The 23,133-nt window shown below is 38.5% G+C and overlaps 1 protein-coding gene across 4 annotated transcripts in view; it reads right to left on the bottom strand.

Annotated features, from left to right (window-relative positions):
* Positions 1-23,133, bottom strand: part of CFAP95 (cilia and flagella associated protein 95) — an 85,359-nt gene that overhangs the window by 29,782 nt on the left and 32,444 nt on the right. For 3 of the 4 annotated variants that reach the window (XM_016960937.3, XM_016960938.4, XM_520445.9), the window contains 2 exons: positions 19,731-19,849; positions 18,430-18,498 (listed from right to left, as the gene is read on the bottom strand). In XM_016960937.3, the coding sequence (XP_016816426.3) occupies positions 18,430-18,498; positions 19,731-19,849 (188 nt within the window). Of the gene's footprint in view, positions 1-1,204; positions 1,241-18,429; positions 18,499-19,730; positions 19,850-23,133 lie in introns of all 4 variants that reach the window. The other variant, XM_063787759.1, reaches the window with a different exon arrangement.

The following is a 23,133-nucleotide window of genomic DNA, read 5'->3' as shown; positions in this document are numbered from 1 at the left end:
TGCCTCCCAGGTTCAAGCAATTCTCCTGCCTCAACCTTCCAAGTAGCTGGTACTACAGGCATGCATCACCAGGCCCAAGTAATTTTTGTATTTTTAGTAGAGATGGGGTTTTGTCATGTTGGCCAGGCTGGTCTTGAACTCCTGGCCTCAAGAGATCCACCTGCCTTGGTCTCCCAAAATGCTGGGATTATAGGCCTGAGCCACTGTGCCCAGCCTTTAAAACTCTTGCAAATCAAATTTAGTAATTAGTGAAATGCAAAGTAAAACAACAATGAAATGCCATGTAATATCTATTAGATTGATAAAAATTAAAAATCCCTATTTATGAGGATACGAAACAATAAATATGTTCAAGCAAAACCAGTGGCAATATCTTGCAAAATTGAAGGTGCATATGTCTTATTACCCAACAATTCTGAGTATAAAGAAAACTCTTTTTTAAAAATTGTTATTGCGAATTGGTGATTTATAATTGTAATATTTATGGTGTATAAAGAAACTCTTACATATATATTCAAGGAGATGTGTATAATGACAGTTACTGTGGCCTTATTTGTAATAGTGAAAATTTGGAAGCTAATGTCCTGCAAGAAAATGGATATATTGAATGGCCATATAAATCATGATAAACCATTTCTTTAAAAACATTGAAGCATGTATAGTAAAAATATTAACTTACATTATAACTGGGTAATGAGTAGATGGATGTTTGAAGAGTATTTTAGATAATGAAAATATTCCATAATCTTAAAATATGTTTGTGTTAATAGACAACAGTGAACTTGCTTCCCTACCCTCTTCCTACTCAAAGTTATGACTCAAATGATATGTTTATCAGGAACCCCAGCAGAACACTGGAGAGTTGCTTTGGGTAGAACTGTCCTGCAGGTCAGCATTTGGGTATCTCTCCACTCGTGTAAAGCAGATAGAAACCTATCCCTCCTAATTGAGCCCTTTTGCCTCTCCTTATTATCACCTCCCAGCACAGAGTCTGATACAAAGTAGGCAATGAGAAACATTCATTGAATATTTAAATCAATAAAAATAAAATTAGAATATAAAGAGATATAGATTAACTACACTGAGTATGCAAAGTAAATACAGGTGAAAGATTAAAACATTCAGTTATCTTTCTAAAAAGGCATTGTGGAACAAAATGGAAACTTTTATAATATTGAATGATGACTTTCAGCCAAGTACTCACCAACTCTTTGTGATTGCCTTCTCCTTCCCTCGCCCCCTTAAAAAATAAATCCAAAAAACAGGGCAACAATCAATCTTTAAGTGATAGAGAGTACATTATGTGCTCCCCAAATTTGAAATAAGGTGGTCTTTTGAGAATAAAAATATGGGAAATCAACATGGATATTCCTCTAGATATTAGCTGTAGCAAAAAGAACAAGTCCATTAAGAGAAATGCCCTTCAGAGAAACTCCAGGAAGCAAGAGGTCAGAAAAACAAGAGAGGCATTATTTCTAGGCATTGTCTTGGGGAAGAGGTATCCTGGTTTACAAACAGATCCCCCTGGTTCTGGAAGCAGAGCTGGACTACATCAGTGTCAATCCACCAACCCGGACTTACTGACAGCCAACAGTGATTTAAGTCATTATCTGGAACCAGCAGGAACAAGCCTGTGCCAGGTGGCTCTGCTTTACAGCTCCCATCCCTACTCGTGGCTCTTAGGTCCAAATACCAGTCTGATCAGGGCCCTCTTTGGGATTTCCTTTTCTTAATAGAAACTACTGGAAAAGGGGCACTCACTCTCCCGTGACAGTAACTGAGAGATGTAATATCCTCCAGCCGGTGGAAGAAGTTGGTCCTCAGCGGGAGGGAATGAAGCCAACAGGAAGAGAATCCCAAGGTTTTTTTAGTCCTGAGTCCAGTCACCTCTGAAGTCAGGCTCTTCCAAGGACTTTCCCAAAGTTCCATGAGGCACTCCAGTACTCTTTTAATAAACTGTCCTTTTTGCCCAAGAAAATTTTAATTGTGTTTTTGTTCCTTACAACCGAAAGAATCCTATTACAATCAGGCCACCAAAGTCTAAGGCCATTAATCATTGTAATCACGTAACCAACTCCCCTTGCTCTGATTCCAAAGAGTGAACAACATTCCGATAATTGTTTGGCTTCCCGTATGGTTTTTCACAGAGAGAGAATGCCTTTTACTAGGCTGACATGACCATCTGGTGCGCTTGAAATTTTTATTTCTCATTATAAATTAACTACTTAGAATTCTGGTGTTTATCGTGATTTAATGAGCATGAGTTGATCTCCATGTGTCAGATAAATTCTGAAGTACTGATAAAAACAGGCTTTCTGGAAATGTAAAACCAGAAACCAGTAAATTCACTAGGATATGCCACACTGTAAGGATGCTGGGAATTTAGGTGGCTGGCTTTCACCCTGCACCACCCACAATTTGCTACATGTGCCCTCTTTTGTCTTTAACAGTTGTAGTTATTATATACTTTATAAGGCAGAGTACAATGAAAGATGTTTCGTAAGATAAGAAAGGAAAAGGTGTCTGATAATGGAGTTATCATAAAATTCATGGTATGAGTTAAAACGTCTACAGCTGCCCTAACACCAGTGGTAACATATGTGACTGGATGACAAGATGATGTACCCAAGCCCACAGAATCACAGCTTCTTAGGCTCAAAGGAACCTTAAAGATCAACTGTTTCTTTTCTGTTTTGTCTAGATGGGGGGCAGATATTTTATCACCCAGCTTCCTGGCAGCCAGAACAAGGGCATGTGACATGTATTCACCAAATCAGACGGGTCATCTAGGAGTCTGAATGCGAGTACGTGACTTAAAGAAGCAGAGAACTAATTTGGAGTTAATCTTGTCACTGGCAGCAGTAGAAGCAGTATTCATTACTTAAGATAAACATAGCCACAGCAGGTCACGGAATCTACCTGACCCTGTGTTGAGGTGACGGGGTGCATTGTGCAGGTGAGGCCGCAATCTACAACCACTCTAGAAAACTCTGTCTCATTCTTAACAGCAACCATCATTCACAAAAACAAACAAACAAACAAACAAAAAAACTTAGGTTGAGCTGATACAGACATGCCTGTCATTTCCTCCTACTTCTACCTGCTGAATTAGCCACAGAACAAATCCACAGCTGCTGAATGCCAGGCTTATTTTTTTATTTTATTTATTGGAGACAGGATCTCACTCCGTCACCCTAGCTGGAGTGCAGTGGCAACATGGAGAGAAGAGTGACTTTATTTTAAATGCCAATCCGCCATGTAACTTCTAACTAACCCCAAGTTCAAGAATGCCTCCCAAATTTCTGACTGATGTATTACTCTTTATGTAGGAAGACCTACTGATTGTAAGTTTCCTCCAAAACGACCCTTGTTGTTCTGGAAATCATAGGCTTTGACACCCATAGCCACCTACACATTCCTTCCAGAGCAGGGACACTTTCCCCAAGATTTAAGCCCTGGGTCTGGGGATTTGTGATGTGGAGATCTACCTGTATTGTAGCCTCCCAAGACCATTCTTCTGTAAGTCTCCCTGCTTTTAAGTTCCCCTTAAACTACCCGAAACCTATGACCCAGATTTGTCTGCCTCTTTCTTTGGTTTCTTATTTCTTCAGCATTTGGGGGGTCGCTTTCACAGAACAGGTGATTCAAGCTCACTGCAGACTTGAACTTCTAGGCTCAATTGATCCTCCCACCTCAACCTCTCAACATGCTGGGACCACAGGTATGAGCCACTGTGCCCAGCCCCCAGGCCTATTTTTTAGAGATCAACTTCTAAGAAGCTAGTGGGTAAGAGGTGGAGAGGAAAGATGAAATGAAGGACAATTTGAATCAGATTTTAATCCTGATCCAAGCCCAGCACTTGTTAAGAACCCTAGCAGCTTTGCAAGATGTTCTCCCCTCCCACAAGAACACGGAACTGTGACCCAAAGCTTCCAGTTTCTGCTTTGCAACTAAGCAGTCATGGAGCCTTGAGAAAGTCTCTTAACCACTCTGCATTTAAACTCCTCCCATTAGTATCAGCCTCATAAATATTTATAGAATAAATGGATTAATTACTTAATGAGGAATTGAATTCTTTGGTTATTTTTGTGCTTTGATTTTCTCCTTTATACAATTAATACTCACCCAAATGACCTTGCATGATTGTTAAGCAGAATGGAATAATGGATAATGTGTGTGAAAGTACTCTGAAAGATATAGAGCACTATACACATTTAAGCATCAAAGATGATGCAATGTAGTATTTAGGTTGGTGCAAAAGTAACTGCAGATTTTCCCATTAAAAGTTAATGACACAGGCTCTGTAGTCAGACAGACCAGATAGGAGTTTAAAGCCCAGCTCTAGTGCTTACTGGATGAAAAACTTTTGGAAAGTCACTTTACCCCTCTGAGTCCTTTCTAACGAGGATTGTTGCAGTATCTTAAAGAGTGAGCATTAAGTAAAATATGGCATGTAAAGCCCTTATCTCAGTGCCAGACACATAGTAAATGCTCATTAAGGTAGAAGAGAAAACTATACTGTAATGATATTAAACAGTGGGAGGGGTTGGTTATCTTTGTGTTTTAAATAAATTATTCAAGCTGCAGGTTGGAGAATGGAGTGAAAGGGAAAGATAAGGCAGAGGAGCCAGCTAGGATACCTATGTTAGCAGTTGGGACAGATCAGTAATCTCTCTTGTGCTCCAGTCTCAAATATCCACATGCTATCTGATGTTGGCTCTTCCTCCTGACTTCACTGCCTCAGTGAATGGCCCCATCACCCTCCAATTGCCTAAGCCAGAAGCCTAGGAATCAATCTCAAGTCTGCTTTACCCCCGTAATTAATCAATCTTCAAGTAGATGTCAATGCCTCTTTTTTTTTTTTTTTACTAGATCTAAAATCTGCACCCTTCTCCCCCTCCACATCACCATCACTTAAGGTCAGGCCCTTATTACATCTTGCCTTGATACGTTCAAGATTGCAATCTCAGTTGCCTACCAATCTGTTCTCTGTTTTCTAAACACAAATCTGATTATTCCTACCGTATGCTCAAAAACCTTTCATACCATCTACATGATAAAGTCCAAACTCAGCATGGCTTTCAGGCCCTGCTTTCTTAGCCCCAATATTTCTCTCCAACTTTAGCTGTCATCACTGCAAATTCTTGCTTTATGAACCATGCATGCCTCCAATAGGTCCTGCTCCTCCCTGCCTTTGTTTATTATTATTATTTTATTTTTATTTGAGACAGAGTCTCCCTCTGTCCCCCAGGCTGGAATGCAGTGTGGCAATCTCAGCTCACTGCAACCTCCACCTCCCTGGTTCAAGCGATTCTCATGCCTCAGCCTCCCAAGTAGCTGGGATTACAGGTGCGTGCCACCATGCTGGCTAACTTTTGTATTTTTAGTAAAGACAGGGTTTCACCATGTTGGCCAGGCTGGTCTCGATCTCCTGGCCTCAGGTGATCCTCCCGCCTCAGCCTCCCAAACTGCTGGAATTACAGGTGTGAGCCACTGGGCCCAGCCTCCCTGCCTTTTTTGTACATCCTTCATCTTCTGCCTAGGGTGCCCTTCTCTCCTGTTGATCTGGCTGACTCCAATTCAGACTTCATGACTCAGCTCAGATGTCGCTTCTACCCAGAAGCCTTTCCTGACCTCCCAAATCTGAACTCAGTGCTCCCTTGCATCCTGTTTACCCCTAATGTGTTGTGGCATGTAGTTTGGCCCAATCAACACTTATTCCAAATTCCCTTCTCCCTTGTCTTTCTCTACTTAGAAGCTGAAAACAATCATGTAGCCATGGGTGGCCATGCCACAGTCCATAAAATAGATGTAGGATGAAGATCCTGGGGAGGGCTTCCCTTTATCTCTTTACTTTTTCACTTCTTTCTTTGTGGAACAGAATGGGGATTGGAGGCATAGCAACCATCTTGAGATCGCAAGGATGAAAGCTAGTTAATAAGACTTGTAAAGAAGAAACACAAAAAGATCCAAATTCTTGACGACATTGTTTAGGTGCCATACCAGTTTTGGACTCCTTGCCTTTATATTTCATGCCAGGTGACCAAATAAATGTCTTAGTTATTCAAGCTGCTATTAGTTAGGTTTCCTGTTACTTTCAGCCAAGCAGATTCCTTGGCTGATACACAAGTATTAATTGGTTGTTTTTCTGTCTCATACATTAGACAAATGAGCTGATGTCTTTTTTTTCTATATTCCCAGTGCCTAACTCTTCTTAGTAAATAGTATGCAGTCATTAAATGGTTCTATTGAAAGAATTAACTCAGATATGTGGGACAAATGTAATTTCCTCAGACCTAATAGTTTTTAAAAGTCATTTGAAAGGACAATATAAGATTTATATGTTTGGGTAATAATTTAACTCCATAACTGTCAAATACAGAATCAAATTAAATACAGATAGCAGCAAAGACTTCTGAAATTCTGGAAATTTCTTATTCCTGTGAAGCCACCTCTGTAACTCAAAGATGCATAGTACATTACTATTCACTGAGATCAACTGAAGACTTCATTTTAAGTAATTATAACTAATGATTTTCTATGACAACTACATAAACTTTAAATATTATGAAGAGTAATACTAATTATACTGGCTCTTTATTAATATACATGGGATTAAAGGAAATGTCAGGCTTAAATATAAATTCCACAGCCCTGATATTTAAAAAATCTTTGCCACTCAATTTGGGTTTTTTTTTATTATTTTGAATCAAAACTGTACATCTTTAAAGCACATGACATAATGTTTTGATATATATTTACATATTAAACTGATTTTACTACAGTCAAGCTAATTAACATATCCATCTCCTCACAGTTACCTTTTTTGCGATAAGAACAATTCAGACCTACTTTCTTATCAAATTTCAAGTATGTGACACATTATAGTCAACTATAATCCTCATGCTGTACATTAGATCTCTAGCGCTTATTCATCTTGCATGACTGAAACTTTGTACCCTTTGACCAGCATCTCTCTATTTCTCCCACCCCTCAGGTCCTGACAACCACCATTCTACTCTCAGCTTCTATAAATTCAATATTTTAGATTCCACGTAGAAGTGAGATTATGCAGTACTTTTCTTTCTGTGTCTGTATTTCACTTAGCATTATATCCTCTAGGTTTATCTATATGTTGTCACAAATTGCAGGATTTTCTTCTTTTTTAAGGTGAAATAATATCCATCAACGGACACTTAGGTTGAGTCTGTATCTTGGCGATTGTGAATAATGCTGCAATGAAGATGAGGGTACAGATATCTCTACAAGATACTGGTTCCATTTCATTTGGATGTGTACCTGGAAGTGTGACTTATAAATCATATTGTAGTTCTATTTTTTATTTTTAAGGAACTTCCGTACTTTTTTCCATAATGTCTGTACCATTTTACACACCCACCAACAGTGTTCAAGGGTTCTAATTTCTCCACATGCTTGCCAACGCTTATCTTTTGTCTTTTTGATAAAGTCATCCCAACAGGCATGAGGTGATATCTCATTTGAGTTATGATTTATATTTGCCTGGTAATTAGTGATGTTGAGCACCTTTTTAAATACCTGTTGGCCATTTGTATGTCTTCTTTGGAAAAATGCCTATTTAAGTCCTTGGCTCATTTTATCAGGCTTTTTTTTTTTTTCTAATAAGTTGTACGAGTTCCTTGTAAATTTTGGATATTAAGCTCTTTTCAGATATATGCTTACAAATATTTTCTCCTCATCCATAGGCTGCCTTTTCACTTTTGTTTCTTTTTGTTTTTGTTTTTGTTTTTGTTTTTGTTTTGGAGACAGAGTCTCACTCACTCTGTCACTCAGGCTGGAGTGCAATGGCATGATCTCAGCTCACTGCAACCTCTGCCTCCCAGGTCCAAGCTATTCTCCTGCCTCAGCCTCCCGAGTAGCTGGGATTACAGGCATGTGCCACCATGCCCAGCTAATTTTTGTATTTTTAATAGAGACGGGGTTTCACCATGTTGGCCAGGCTGATCTCATACTCTTGGCCTCAAGTGATTCACTGCCCTTGGCCTCCCAAAGTGCTGGGGCCACGACACCCAGCCTCATTTTTGTTTCTTTTGCAGTGAAGAAGCTTTTTTTTGTTTGATGTAGTCTCATTTTTGTTTATTTTTTGCTTTTGCTGCCTGTACCTTTGATGTCTGTCCAAAAAAATCTTTCATTTCCAAGACCAATGTCAAGAAGGTTTTCCTCTATGTTTTATTCTAGGAGTTTTATGGTTTCAGGTCTTGCACTTAAATCTTTAATCCATTTTGAGTTGATTATTGTGCACATTGTTTTATTAGCTCATCAGTCCCCACAATTTGAACTGCTTGCATCTCTGATCGATTAGAAATGGCAAAAACTATACCTATAGGCTTAATATCAGAAGAAATGACCATATAAGCATGGTATTAAGAGATATGAAGGTTGTTTCAATTACCTATTGTTATGGCTTGAAAGTAACTTAAAATAACAACTATTTTATTATCTCTGATTATTCTGTGGAATGATTAGCTCAGCTGGGTGGTTTATCTGTTCCATGTGATGTTAGTTAGAGCTACAGTTGTCCAAAGGTTTGACTGGGCTGGATGATCCAAGACAGCTCATTCACATGGCTCCAGTTTGTTTTGACTATTGTCTGAGAGCTTCACTGGAGCTGTCAAACACAAGCCTTGATTCTCCTCCATGTGGCTTCTCCATGTGTCTTGGGCTTCTCACAGCATATCAGCTAGGATCTGAGAATCAGAAAGTAGAAACTACTATTTTTCTTAATGTCTGTAATCAGAAGTCCCAGGATATCATTTCTGCCACATTCTATTAATCAAAACCAGTCATAAGGCCAGCCCAGGTGCAGAGGGCAGGCAAATAACCTCAGCCTCTTGCTGGGAGCAGCAGCATGCATGTTTAGGGAGGGAAAAAAGTGCTGCAGCCATCTCTGCAAACTAGTGGCCACAAGATAAACCATATAAGCCTATCTTCATAATGCTAGTTTTAGGGCCTCACTGAGCACACCCAAAACTACAGAGAAACCTGACTTTCCACTTGGCAGATATAACTTGAATGGCTACTGTAATAAAGTTAGACTCAATAAAGACTTACAGGAAACAAAGAATGGTCTGAGTCAGCCATCAGCCCATCAGGATGCCAAAACTTCAGATCTAACGGGCACTATATCATGTGCTTTCACATACATTTTCTTATCAAATTATTTGAATTACAATGCAAGGATAGCGATAGAATAGGTTATTGTTACCCGCCATTAAAATATCCTTTGCCAAGGCACACAATCCAAGTTCCAAACCAAACTCATTAGGACCTGAGTCACAACCCCAAATACTAACACCAGATATCCCACCTCCTCGGTCATTTGGCTTCAACATACATCAGCTAAGGAGAGATATCCTATATGCAAGGATAACGCAAAGAAAAATTGCATTTAGGTTGACTCCGAAATTAATTCAGCAAACTTGCCAACTAGTAAGCCGTCACCACTCAGTACCAGCCAAGCTATCCATTCCAGGAAATTCAAGTTGGTGATAGGCACTCAGGTAGCATTCTTGCCTCACAGGGCAAAAATGTCAAGCCGGGACCTAGGCATGTCTAAGGAACCAGGAGCCCGGGTAGTTTAAGAAATGGAACATTTGATTTGAGAAATTTCAAAATGGATAAATAACTTTTCACCAGTATTTCCTTTATAAGCTTAGTGCTTGTCATGGCTAATTTTATGTGTCAACATAACTGGGCCAAAGAATGCCCAGATAGCCCAGATTCTGTCTGTATCTGTCCATCTCTTTTGCTAATCCAAAATAGAGTAGCTTTTGAATCAGTGGACTGAGTAAAGAAGATTTACCCTCACCATTGTAGGTAGGCATCATCCAATTCATGAAGGGCCTGAACAGAACAAAAAGAGGAAAGGTACATTTTCTCTCTTCTTGAGCTAGGACATCCATTTTCTCTTGACCTTGGACATCTGAGCTCCTAGTTATCTGGCATTTGAACTCTGGGATTTACACCAGCAGGCCCACTAGTTCTCAGGCTTTCAGAATTGAACCAGGAGTTCCCTGGCCCTCCAGCCTTCAGACTCTAAGTGAATTGCACCACTGGCTTTCTCAGCCCTCCAGCTTACAGAAGGCAGATGGTAGGACTTCTCAGCTTCCATAACCATGTAAGCACATGATAAATCTCCTCATATATATCATATTAGTTCTGTTTCTCGGAGAATACTGACTAATCCAATGCTTAAGGCCTGGCCTGACTAAATATAGCCATTATTCTCTCCATGTTTACAAAGACAAGTGATGTTCAGGAAACTTAAGTATGTGCCAGAGGCCTCTTAGTTGGCCTATTATTGAGAGAAGCAGCATAGAGGAGTGGCTATGAGCTTTGGTATTAAACTATCTCAGCTCAAATCCTGGCCATTATCTCTGGCCAGCTGTGAGAGTTTGGACATGTTATTTACTTCTCTGTGCTTCTGTATTTCCCATCACAGAATTCAGATAATGATGAAACCAATTCATAGAGTTTTTGTAGGGAGTACTGAGTTAACATATATAAAACACTTAGAATAGTGCCTGGTACATAATAAGCATCATGTAAGTGTTTGCTTTTATTAGTATAAGTTATAGAAACCCAACTCAAACTTAATAGATAAAATTTAAAGGAAAATATCAGCTTGTATAAGAAGAATGTCATCAGAACTGTCTTTTCCCATATCTCTGCTTAACTTCATTTCTACATAGATACTCCCACAGAAGGAGGATGTCCTCTATAACTTGCAAACTGGAGCAGGACAGGGCATCTTCCCTAGAACTCCAATAACTATCCTCTGAATAGCCTGGTCTGGATCTTGTGCCCAACACTTGGGCTTGTGGGGAGGAAGAAATGGGGAACACAGTCAGCCATCCATAATATGGCCTAGTCAAATTACACTGAATAGGTGAGAGGATGTTGTCCAAAAGAAGAAAGCTGGCCAGACAAAAATGAAAGCTCCTACAATGAATAAGATGGAGAATCAAGAACTGAATTCAAGCCTGTCTCACTCTCATGGCCTTTCATCACCCCACTTTCCTCTTTGCATATTTTTGTTTTTATCCTCCTCCTCATCTGTATTAGTTCATTCTCACAGTGCTATAAAGAACTGTCCGAGAATGGGTAATTTATAAAGAAAAGAGGTTTAATTGACTCACAGTTCAGCATGGCTGGGGAGACCTCAGGAAACTTACAATGATGGTGGAAGGCACCTCTTTAGAGGGCAGCAGGAGAGAGAAGAGTGAGCAAAGGGGGAAAAGGCCCTTATAAAACCATCAGATCTGGTGAGAAGTCACTCACTATCAAGAGAACAGCATGGAGGAAACTGCCCCCATGATCCAGTTATCTCCACCCAGTCTTTGCCTTGACATGTGGGGATTATGGGGATTATGGGGATTATAATTCAAGATGAGATTTGGGTGGGGACACAAAGCCTACCACATCATCATCACCATAGGGTAACTTTTGAAGCTTTTTTTCTTCTGGAGAAATGTTCAACAACTGGGTAATATTTTACCAGGAAGCAAGCCACAGCACAAATGCATAAGTAGAAAACAAAATAAATGTCCTGTACTGTACTTTGAGAAAAGAAAAATCCTTCTTACTATTTACATGTAGTCCCTTTCCCCTGAAGAGTACCAAAGGTTTTATAGATGCTAATGTCTCAGAGAGAGGAATAAAAGGGAAGAATTTAAACTGCAGCTCAGGCTTGCTACTGCTACTATGAAGACCACTCCACACACATAAGGATAAGTGCTCCATCCCAACAATGAACACTTAACTGCCTGAACTACTTTTGGGCCTCATTTAACTTGCCCGTTTATGCAACTATAGATGCCTTTCTCCTAGAGCCATAAAATTTTAGAGTGGGAAAGGACTTTACAGATCATTTGGTTCAATCCCCTCATTTTCCAAATGGAAACAACTGGAGTCCAGAGAGGGCTATTAGGCAGCACACGGTCACGTAGCAGGTTTATTGCAGGCCTAGAAGTAGAACCCAGGTTTCCTATCCTATTTTTCTATACCATGTTCTTTCTGAAAAAAGCAAACACCCACACACACACACACATATACACACATGCACATACACACACACACACTATTTCCAAAAGCTACTTAGTGATCCCAAACACTATTAATTTCTTTCTTCTCCCATTATGTGGATTACATAAATGTTTGGATGAATTGTTGAAACGAGTCATTTATTATGAAATTTCAACAATATACGCTAATCACTACCACCAGGAGGCAATCAAATTTGGTAAAAACGACAAGGTGCAGTAGTGAGGGCTGACCTTGTGTGAGGTCTACCTCGGGTGCTTCTCCATCCTCCAGTGGGAACTCAGTACTCCTGGGGAGCCCTCAAACTCAGGGCCCCATGGACCTGCTTCTCACACAGCAAATACCCTGCCTGAACTGATTTTTCCCTATCAAAAAAGCCTGACTTCTCCTGTGGACCATTATCCTGGGACCACACATGTTTATATGTGTATATATTTTTTTCCTTCCTTTTTTTAAAGAGAAAAAAAAGTGAAGTCAAGTGAAACAGTGGGAATAGAGAAGGAACTCTATGTATATATTTAAATGAGGGCTTCTGAGAAATAAGATTTTAACATAAAATTATATCTATTACTACATCTCCCTTTCAAAACTGGATCTGCTTGATACAGCTCTGGTTGTTGTTTGTTTTACTGGTTTGGTTTCTGATCGCTTGTTTAATGGTCGTAGACACAGCCCAGAGATTTGTACATGGAAAACCTTACTTCCTAGAATGAATTAGCTACAATCATCTGGTTCTATGGACAAATCATAAAATGATTTTGTATTAAATAATCAGATATACTGGGGCCTTTTGATAATTAGTGAATTTATTTTCCATGCCTCATAAAGAGTACTTTCAAATTAAGTAAAAGTTACTTGAGAATGCTTGAGAATCAGGTAGGAAGGCAAATAAAAACTCTTAAATTGACTTACTAACTATATTCATGTTCCCATCTACTTTTCCTATATGCCATAAAGGAAATGTGCCTCTTGTTACTTTTCTATTCCTCTACTGTCTCTACCCATATAACATAAGTTATCCATGTTAGAGACTCCCTACACGTGCATCTGTATTATTAACAGTTTGAGACCAAATGGGCATTTTTGATGCCTGAGAGGTCTTTGAGCCTTCTTGACTCTCACTCTGCCCATCATAGGCCACTGTCAATTCCTTGGAGACTCACTCATGGGACTGAGACCAACTCTCAAGGAAAACAATAGCTTTGGTTCTAGACAAGCTCAATCGGGACTCAAAGTCTATAAATTTCATTTTTAAAGTTTAAGTCTTTGATATCACTATAGTGTCATCTTAACTGTTCCCTATACTTCAATTTATTTTTCTCTATCTCCTCCATCTGTGATGCACATGGAAGGAATTATTCACAGAGCGCTTTTCTTTAGTTAAGGTCAGGAGTGACAAGTTCTGGTGGTGTCAAACATTCTAGCTGTTCTGATTTTCAATTAGTTTCATTGAGATGTTTGCTACCCACTTATGGAGGAAAGGTGTTATGTCTTCTTCACATTGGTCCAAAATAAAGTCAGTGGGATACAGGTTGAGTTATGAGAAAGAGAGTCAGTCAAATGCCATTTCAGTGTAATGGACATTATCTAAAACTTAAGGTAAGTCCATCAACCTAATGTCTCCTTAATAACAAAACTATACCTTATCCTGATTTTTCTCCCTTAACAGGTAACCTAAACCTTAAATTCACCTTATGATTACAGTCTTTCTTTTATAACTTGAAGCATATTTTGGTCCATTGAGCAAATTCATTCTTATTCATTGCCTTTTAAAGTTGACATTTAACTTTCAGAGCTGTAGAGTTGGCAAGAAGCAAAATATTATTTAATATTCAGGAGAGCAGATTCTAAAACACCACAGCATTCTACTGTATGAAACATTCTATAATTAGTGTATATTAACTGAAAGAAAGAATTACATATGGAATTAGTAGGGGCCGGTTGAAGGTGTTCATGTATTTATTTCCTTGTTAATACTCATGAATCAAATAAAACAAATGAGTAATTCTAGCAATTCAAACTAATAAAGGCTGATTTTCTAAAAGAAACTATGTCTTCAAATGCATTTACCAAAAAGAATTGAGAACAAATTTTGGCTCTAAAGGCCTTGAACCCCTAAATCAAATAAGATAGGAATTAGCCAAATCCTCTTCTATTATAATTTGCTGTTCAACGTCAGAAATAATTAATCTATTAACTCAGGAGATAATTGTGGTGTATTTGCTGCAGGTTAGGCTCTCTTTAGGCACTGGGGACAGAATTGTGATAGTCTTTCCCTTCAGAGCATTGAATTTAGCAAGAACAAGAAGAATGCAAACAATTGCAACAAATATTAATAGTGTTCGCATAAAAGAAGCACACAGTGCTATGGGCACCCACAGTGAGGGACCTAACCAAGTTATGGGGAGTGGAGTGGCAGTAGGTATGGGAAGGTCCTCTAGAGGAGGTTGCAGATCAGGTGAGACTTGATAACATCAAGTCTCTGATAACTCTGATAACATCAGAGTTAAGATGAACATCGAATCTTGCTTCTTCAAAAAGCTCCACTAAAACCACAGTAAAGAGACTTAAGAAAGTGTTTTTTTTGTTTTGTTTTGTTTTTTGACCGATAAGAATATGGAGAACAGGAGAAAGGACAAGAGAAACAAATTTTGGGAACTGAAGAGAAGACTGACATGTGGTGCCTGACTTAGCAGAAAGCTGAATGAATCCTAAGTCAGCAAAGGCCTGTGGGGAGAGCTATCTGAAAAACAGGTGTTGCTCCAAAGCTCTTCCCCAACTGCCAGGTAACTGCCCCTCCCCTCCCTTAGCAGAAAGTTAGAAATTTATTCATCTGTAGGGTAAGAGAGTCCTTAATCAAAAACACAATTCAATTCAGTGACCATACATAATGCAGTATTCATACTGATGTCCCAGTCCAATTGCTTGCTCACTCTAAGAACACAGGCATCAGCCCACTCTTCACCCTTCAGAAGGGAGATTGAAGAGGCTTATCTGGAAATATGACCAGCCCAAAAGGACAGGCTAAAATAGAGTATGCCAAATAATGCCCTTTCAGTCAACAACAGGCTGTACAGTATGTACTATGAAGACTCCATACGATTATAATGGAACTGAAAAATTTCTATTGACATTGTTGCCTTTGTATATCATAGCACAATGCATTACTTACATATTTGTGGTGATGCTAGTGTAAACAAGACTACTGTGCTGGCAGCTATATAAAAGTGGAGCATATACAATTATGTACAGTATATAATGATACTTGATAACAATAATAAACAACTGTTACTGGTTTATGCACTTACTATACTATGCTTTTTATTACAGTTTTAGAGCATATTTCTTCTACTTATTTAAAAAAATGTGAACTGTAAAACAGCCTCAGGCAGGTCCTACAGGAGGTATCCAGAAGAAGGCATTGTTATCACAGGAGATGACAACTCCATGCATGTTATTGCCCCTGAAGGCCTATCAGAAGCTCAAGATGTGGAGGTGGAAGACAGTGATATTGATGATCCGGACCCTGTGTAGGCCTAGGCTAAGGTGTGTGTTTGTGTCTTTGTTTTTAAGAAAAAAGTTTTAAAAGTAAAAAAAATTGTTTAATAATAAAAAGCTTACAGAATAGGGATATAAAGAAAGAAAATATTTTATACAGCTATACAATGTGTTTGCGTTTTAAGCTAAGTGTTGCTAAAAGGGTCCAAAAGTAAAAAAAAAAAAAAGAAAAGGTATAAAGTAAAAAAGGTGCAACAAGCTAAGGTAAATTTCTTTTTGAAGAAAGGCAAATATTGCTGATGTATTTTTCATGTTTGACTTACCCACATCTCATACTGAAATGTGATCCCCAATGTTGGAGGTGGGGTCCAATGAGAGGTGTTTGGGTCATGTGGGTGGATACCTCATGAGTGGCTTGGTGCCCTCCTTGCAGTAAGGAGAGTTCACATGAGATCTGGTAGTTAAAAAGACCCTGGCACCTCCTCCCCTCTCTCTTGCTCCCGCTGTTGCCATGTGACATTCCTGCCTCCCCTTCACCTTCTGCCATGAGTAAAAGCTTCCTGAGGCCTCACCAGAGGCCAAGCAGATGATGATGCCATGCTTGCATAGCCTGCAGAACTGTGAGCCAAATAAACCTCTTTTCTTTATAAATTACCCAGTCTCAGGTATTCCTTTATAGCAATGCAAAATGGACAAATGAAATTGTTTTATAAATTTAGTGTAGCCTAAGTATACAGTGTTTATAAAGTCTACAGTAGTATTTAGTAATGTCCTAGGCCTTCACATTCATAGACTCTCTGCTCACTCATGGACTCACCCAGAGCAACTTCCAGTCTTGCAGGGTACATGCATGGCATGTGCCCTATACAGGTGTACCATTTTTTATCTTTCATTCTGTATTTTTACTGTACTTTTTTATGTTTAGATATGTTTAGATACATAAATACTTAACACTGTGTTATAATTGCCTACACTGTTCAGTACAGTAACATGCTGTACAGGTTGATAATCTAGGAGCAATGGATTTTACCGTCTAGCCTCAGTGTGTAGTAGGCTAGACCATCTGGTTTGTGTAAGTACACTCTATGATGTTCACACAACGATGAAATCACCTAACAACACATTTCTCGGAACATATCCCCAACATTATGCAATGCATGACTGTACTGGTACTAGGGCTTCTCTGAAATAATGACCCACCTAGATTCTTCCAGGGAATCTCCAAGGCAGTAAGCCTCACTCACAGGCTCGGAGCCCCATCTCTTAATCATGAGCAGAGGATTGATTAGCAGGTGCTTGAGGAAAATGTCTCTAGCGTGGAAGATGGATACCATACAAACAAATAAAGAACAGAAACAAAAGGCATCTTGGAGAAAACAGAAAGTATGCATGGGGAATAAAAAAAATTGTAAAGCTATCATTAAAACTTTCATTAACATCTTCAGATAGAAAAGAGAAGATACTGAAGTCATGAAACCAAAAAAAAAAAATCCTATAAAAACAAAAGGATTCAGAAAACAGAAAGATAATTCAATGGTAGAGTTGAAGAAACAGAGAGGAAAGTAGATAGTAAAGATAAAAAAGAAAAGATGAGAAAAGACAGGAAAGTTTTAGGATCAGGACGAGAAATCCAACATTCAAATAAAGGATTTCCAAAAGAGAAAACAGAGAAAACACAATAAGAATAAAATAAATCAAGAAAATTTCTCTGAACTGATATGAGTTTATAAACTGAAAGGTTCACCATGTCCAGCAGAGAATTTAGTACGTATGCATCAGTTACTGCTCTAATTGTTTGACATATATTAACTTGCTTAATCTTCACAACAACCCCACAATGCACAATGCAATCCTTAGAATTTTTTCATGCTTATAAGTGTATTTCCACATCACTTACCTGTACATAATGAAAGTTTATGTTTAGAAAGATGAGTGAATAAGAACTTTTTCTTTTATAGTAAGAATTCATGCTTCCCTGCCAAAACAAACTTATCTCTTATATCAGTAAAAATAGTCTCTTGCTGTAAAGTCAGTTCTCTTTGTTCACAGTAATGTTCTATGAAGTTGCTGCAAACTCTGAATTAGCAAATATTGAACCATTGATCTTAGGGGAAATATAGGGTTAGGTTCCTGCAAGCCTCTGGTCACATTTTCACCAATCGATCAATATAAAACTTTGTTTTATGTCTGTTTCTGCTTAAAGACATCTTATTTTTTGATTTATCACCTTTGAATTTATGACCAACAACACTGCAACTCATGCCCGAATCAAGCTTGTCTAACACATGTGTTTTCTCTGAAAGGCACATCACAACCTTCTTGCTCTAAGGAACACGGCAGCACTTCAACACCATGCTTGAGGGATGTCTTAAACAAGACCACCAACAAAAAGCATAAGAGTTAGAAAAATGTGTCACTGAATAGACTGTGAAAAGAACACGTTTATAGAATGAGAGCTGAACCAAGAAGGCAGGGCATCACCCTGTTCGACCTCAGTTGGGATTGTGCACATCTGGTGCCTTCCCTTTTTTACCACTCTGCATATGTCCACAAACGACCACGACAGAACCACGAGTATTGACTTGTAGGATACAAATAGGTAAATTTTACAGAGAAGAAAAATTTACAAATACAGGATCTGCAAATAGTGAGGATTTACTGTTTTATTATTATGGTTATTAATGTTGTGCATGTGAAAGGAGAAAATATTTGGTTAAAGGCAAGTCGAAGATGTCATGTAAAGGGCATTTTGTTGACCTTGGCTCACCCTGTCATACCTTTGCCCCTGCAAACAAACCTTCTGAATCAAGAAACATTTTGTACAGTTGTAGCAGTTTAGGGACTACTAACATTTTGCTCCGATCCGGTGGATGTCTAGGAAAGACAGCTCCAAAACCTGTGGCAGGCAATCCAGTGACCCTAAAACAAGATAACATTTTTTAGAAAACTTGTTAGAGTGTAATGTGTAAACTTTCAAAGCCATGTAAAACTAATTTAGGGGCTGGGCTCAGTGGCTCACGCCTGTAATCCCAGAACTTTGGGAGGCCGAGACGGGCGGATTGCCTGTGCTCAGGAGTTCAAGACCAGCCTGGGCAACATGATAAAACCCCGTCTCTACTAAAAATACAAAAAAAATTAGCCAGACGTGGCGGCATGTGCCTGTAGTCCTAGCTACTCGGGAGGCTGAGGCAGGAGAATTGCTTGAACCCGGGAGGCGGAGGTTGCAGTGAGCCAAGATCATGCCACTGTCCTCCAGCCTGGGCAGCAGAGCAAGACTCCAGGTCAAAAAACAAAACAAAACAAAAACTAATTTAGGGTTAGATTTTTATGATGATTACTTTTTAAAGAGTTTTCATGTTTGCAACTTTTATGAACTTTGTAAAACAAAATGTCTCAAGTCAATGGAATTTTTAGCATTTTTGTCATTATTTTGACTGCATTTTTCAACAATTACAGTATAAGACAAAGGCTATGTGTCATACACTTCGATGGGGAGGCACTGTACCAGGATGCAGGATGACAACTATGATGAATAAAGAGTTTCTATCCTCAAAGAACTCTCTATTCCTGAGGAAATGCCTTCATATAAATAACTAGAATGCAAGTCCAACTGTCATGTAGGACATAAAATACTCAGAGAACAAAAATAGAAAAGCAATTAATTCTGATTAATGACAGCTTACCTAATTCTTACTGCATGTCAGTCAATACTTCTATGCACACTTCATACTTTATTTCATCTAAATTTCATAACAACCCTAAGAAGTAGATGCTTTTGTAATTCCCATTTTACAGGTGAACAAGCTGGGTTATAAATACCAAATAACTTTTACAGTAAATTGTAGAGCTGGGGTTCAAACCTGATAGTCAGAACCCTGGGCCACAAAAAAAAAAAAAAAAAACACACATATAAAGAGGAAATGGCATTTTAGCTGGGCCCAGAATAAGTAGAGAGTTGATTGGTAAACAATTGACGAAAAGAAACTCCCAAACAGAGAGAACAGCATGAGCAGAAAGCATGGAAGCTTGAGACGAATGTGCTTGATGTGTTCCTTTAGTGTGGAACTGGGGTCACTATACCTTTTTGCTACTTATACAAGTCCTTTCTGCATGTCCACATTCTATAAAGTAAAGAAAAGTATTAAGAATACCTTTCGATAATCCCAGAGCTCACTGTTTCCTCATTCAATAAAGCCTTGCTCTTCATTTCAGCCCATTCTGTGTTTAAACACATTTGTGACAACTTTTCATGTGTTTCTGATGTCCAAATCTGGAAACATAGAAGCCACATATAAGAAAAATGAATTTTCACTAAACATGGTCAGTTACTAAAACATGTTTTTATTGAAGTACATTCTGATTTTAATTGTTGACTCTAGTTGACATTAAAAATAAGTAATAGATCATAGCTGTCAATTATTTCATCATAAATATGTAAAAATAGCAATTACTGGATGCTGTTGGGAAATAAAAAGCAAATTGGTTGTTTCTATGAAACAGAAAGAACTGCATTCAATTAAATATACTAACTCTACCTACTTTCTATTTCCTTCTTTATCCTTTTCAGGGTTGGTATATTTTAAATACCCTAAGTAGGAAAATGTTTGTAGCAATCACTTTGTAAATCACAAGGACTTCAGATATCATCATCATCATCATCATCATTATTATTCACTCTGTCATACAGCATAATTCAATTAATTACTAAGCAATTATTGTGATGTGGAAAAATCTGCAAACTATAAGATGTACTCAAACCAATTGCAGAAACATCAAGGGTAGCATCTCAGGGATCAAAGGAACAAAAATGGATGTAAGGGATTCAATATTTTCTCCATACAAAACTCTAGAAGATCATGAAGCTGGAGGTTCAGAGCCAAGAACCAGAACTCATCACCAAGAAAATCCATTACTTTATCTGAAAGACTAGATTCCCCAAGATATTCATGAAGCCTCAGAATACATTAATACCACTAGACTTTCTGTTGTTGTTGTTGTTGTTGTTGTTGTTTAAAGAGAGACCACTCTTTAGAAAACCAGAGCCTTCAACTGCAAGAGTATCATGGCTATAGTCAGACGCTTTGGGTCCATTTTGCTTTAGTAATAAGATTTTTCTATAACCAGGAGTCTAGCCTACTCAAAACCATTTTTATTAAGTCTCTGGTGCTGGTTTCCTGGTCTACTCCATGGCTCTCTAGATCCTTGGCTTCTCAGAGCACTGCTCTCCAAGACCTCAACCTCCTGAATAACTATCCTCCCAGCCAAATTTCCCAGCTTTGATCCATATACCCTTAGCTCAACTACTCTTCTTCTTAGATGTTCAGGTTTCAAAGTCGATGGTAGGGGACACTACATTGGGTCTTATTTATTTTAACAGCAAAAAAAAAATCTTTTGAGAAAAAATTAGTAGCCACCATTTTGTTTGAAGGTATAAGATTTACCAAAAAATTAAGCTTAGATTGCTTCTCAGCCTTTTGGCTAAGATCAAGTGTAAAAATTAAGCTTAGATATGCTCTGATGATTTTTAACAGTAAAACATTTCAGCAAATCAACCAACTCTTTGAAAATCATATGAAACAAAGATATTGCCAAACATAAAATAGAGGAGTAAAAGGAAACAGATAATCATAGCATTAGTGGAGCAGAATGAGTGCTTATTCTGTGCCAGACAATGTACTAAGCACTTTAAATGCATTATTTCAACACCTTCTCAAAGCAACCCTCTGAGTGTTATGTATTAATATTAATCATGGTCTCAGAAGGGAAAAACAATCAAATTGGGAACTGAGGAGAATTTAATGAAGGATCTCTTTATAAACGTGTGGGAACCATTAAGAAAATCAACACTATTGAAGCACACTGAGGATAGCAATAGTGGAGAACCTTGAGGGTAGAACAGTTACTGTAATTCAGAACAACCTACAGCTCTAGTGAGGGTCACCTGATAGTTGTATCAACCTACTCAGAACAACCTACAGCTGTAGTGAGGGCCACCTGATAGTTGTATCTTTCATAACAGAAACCCAGCCACTGCCAAACCATGGTCCTACAGGGAGGAAATCACAGAAATAAATGTCCAAGCTCCCTCTCCTCCCACCTCTGGTCACCTGCCAGTGCCTCCCATGGGCCCACCCAGTGGAAAGCCAGAAGGCAAGGAGCTCATTGCAGCCAACCCTAGAGGTCAGCCTCCTTGGCACAAAGCAGGGTGAGAAGAGTGGAGAGTGGATCTGGAGGTGCAAATGAAGAACACTTGGTATAATTTATTTCTGTTTTAAAAAAGGGAAAACTAAGGCTGGAAGGGATTAAATAATGCCCAGGCAAATCAGCTAGAAAGTAGAAGCTCCACTATTTAAGACTCATGCAGTCTGCCTCATTCATTCATCCATCTATCCACATCTATTAAGTGCCAGGCATCATACTAGGTTCTACAACTAGATTTGTAAACAAACTCCAGAGGCTATACTAGCTATAGCATAGTAGGTTATAGTAAATCATGGGGATAATGGTAATAACAGCACATGGCCAGAAACTGTTCTAAATATCTTCACATTAAATGCTTGTGACAACTCTACAATTCTCACTTTACACATAAGGAAATGAAGACATGGAAAGTTTGAGACTCGACTTAAGTTACAACCCTGTAAGTGGTAGAGCCAAGAATTAAAAAGAAGCCATCTGACTCCAAAGACAACTCTTAACTTCTGTTTCCTATACCAGCGGCAAATGTTATCTCCCAATATTAGATATTCCTTCTTCATCATCAATAGAATCCCCAAACTTTAGCTGGGTGCCTGGTGTTGCAGACCACATTTTTCAGATTATTTTACACTTAGATATGATCAGTGACTGGTTCCGGACAATTAAGCATAAGTGGACATAGTTGTTTCCTTGGAAAGAACTTCCAGGGAAAGTCCTTCTTTTGTTTTCCTTCTTGCTGCCTGGAATGGGGACAAAATGACTGTTTTCCAGCAGCCATCTTGGGTCCTACCCAAGGATGGCAGAGCAGAAAACTGGAAGGAATTGGTCTCTGACAATACATAGAACTTTCATACCAGTCCTGCTATCCTCCAGACCCTTTACATGAAATAATACAACCCTATATGAACAGCCTCTGTTGATTTTCAGTGTCTGTTGCATGTAGGCAAACCTAATCCTACACCATCTTAATGTGAAAAAATCACTTTGGTGCAGAAATGTTCATAACCTGACATAAGGATGGTACTTCATAAAAGCACTTCCATATGTTTAAAAGTCTTTTGGGCTTTGTGTATATGTATATCACAGACTGGAGATTGGCAATTTGGTATGTGAGATAGCTAAATTAACACAGCACAAACTCACAGGATAATCACTAAAATTTCCATTTAATTTACATAATAAAATCTAGCTTGAGAAAATTATAATATAGAAAATATCTAATGGATAGAGGAAGCTCATTTCATAATATCATTCCTATTCCCTGTTTTCCTGAGTACAAATTATTTTTAAATCCCAATTTCTGTTCTTCTAGAATGAATTCCCATTTGTGCTGCACTTATGGGAAGTAAATCCAGT

This window comes from Pan troglodytes, chromosome 11 (assembly GCF_028858775.2).
Source record: "Pan troglodytes isolate AG18354 chromosome 11, NHGRI_mPanTro3-v2.0_pri, whole genome shotgun sequence".
Classification (NCBI taxonomy): domain Eukaryota; kingdom Metazoa; phylum Chordata; class Mammalia; order Primates; family Hominidae; genus Pan; species Pan troglodytes.
Note: the sequence above shows the minus strand (reverse complement) of the source record. Positions and strands in the feature narration are given on the sequence as shown.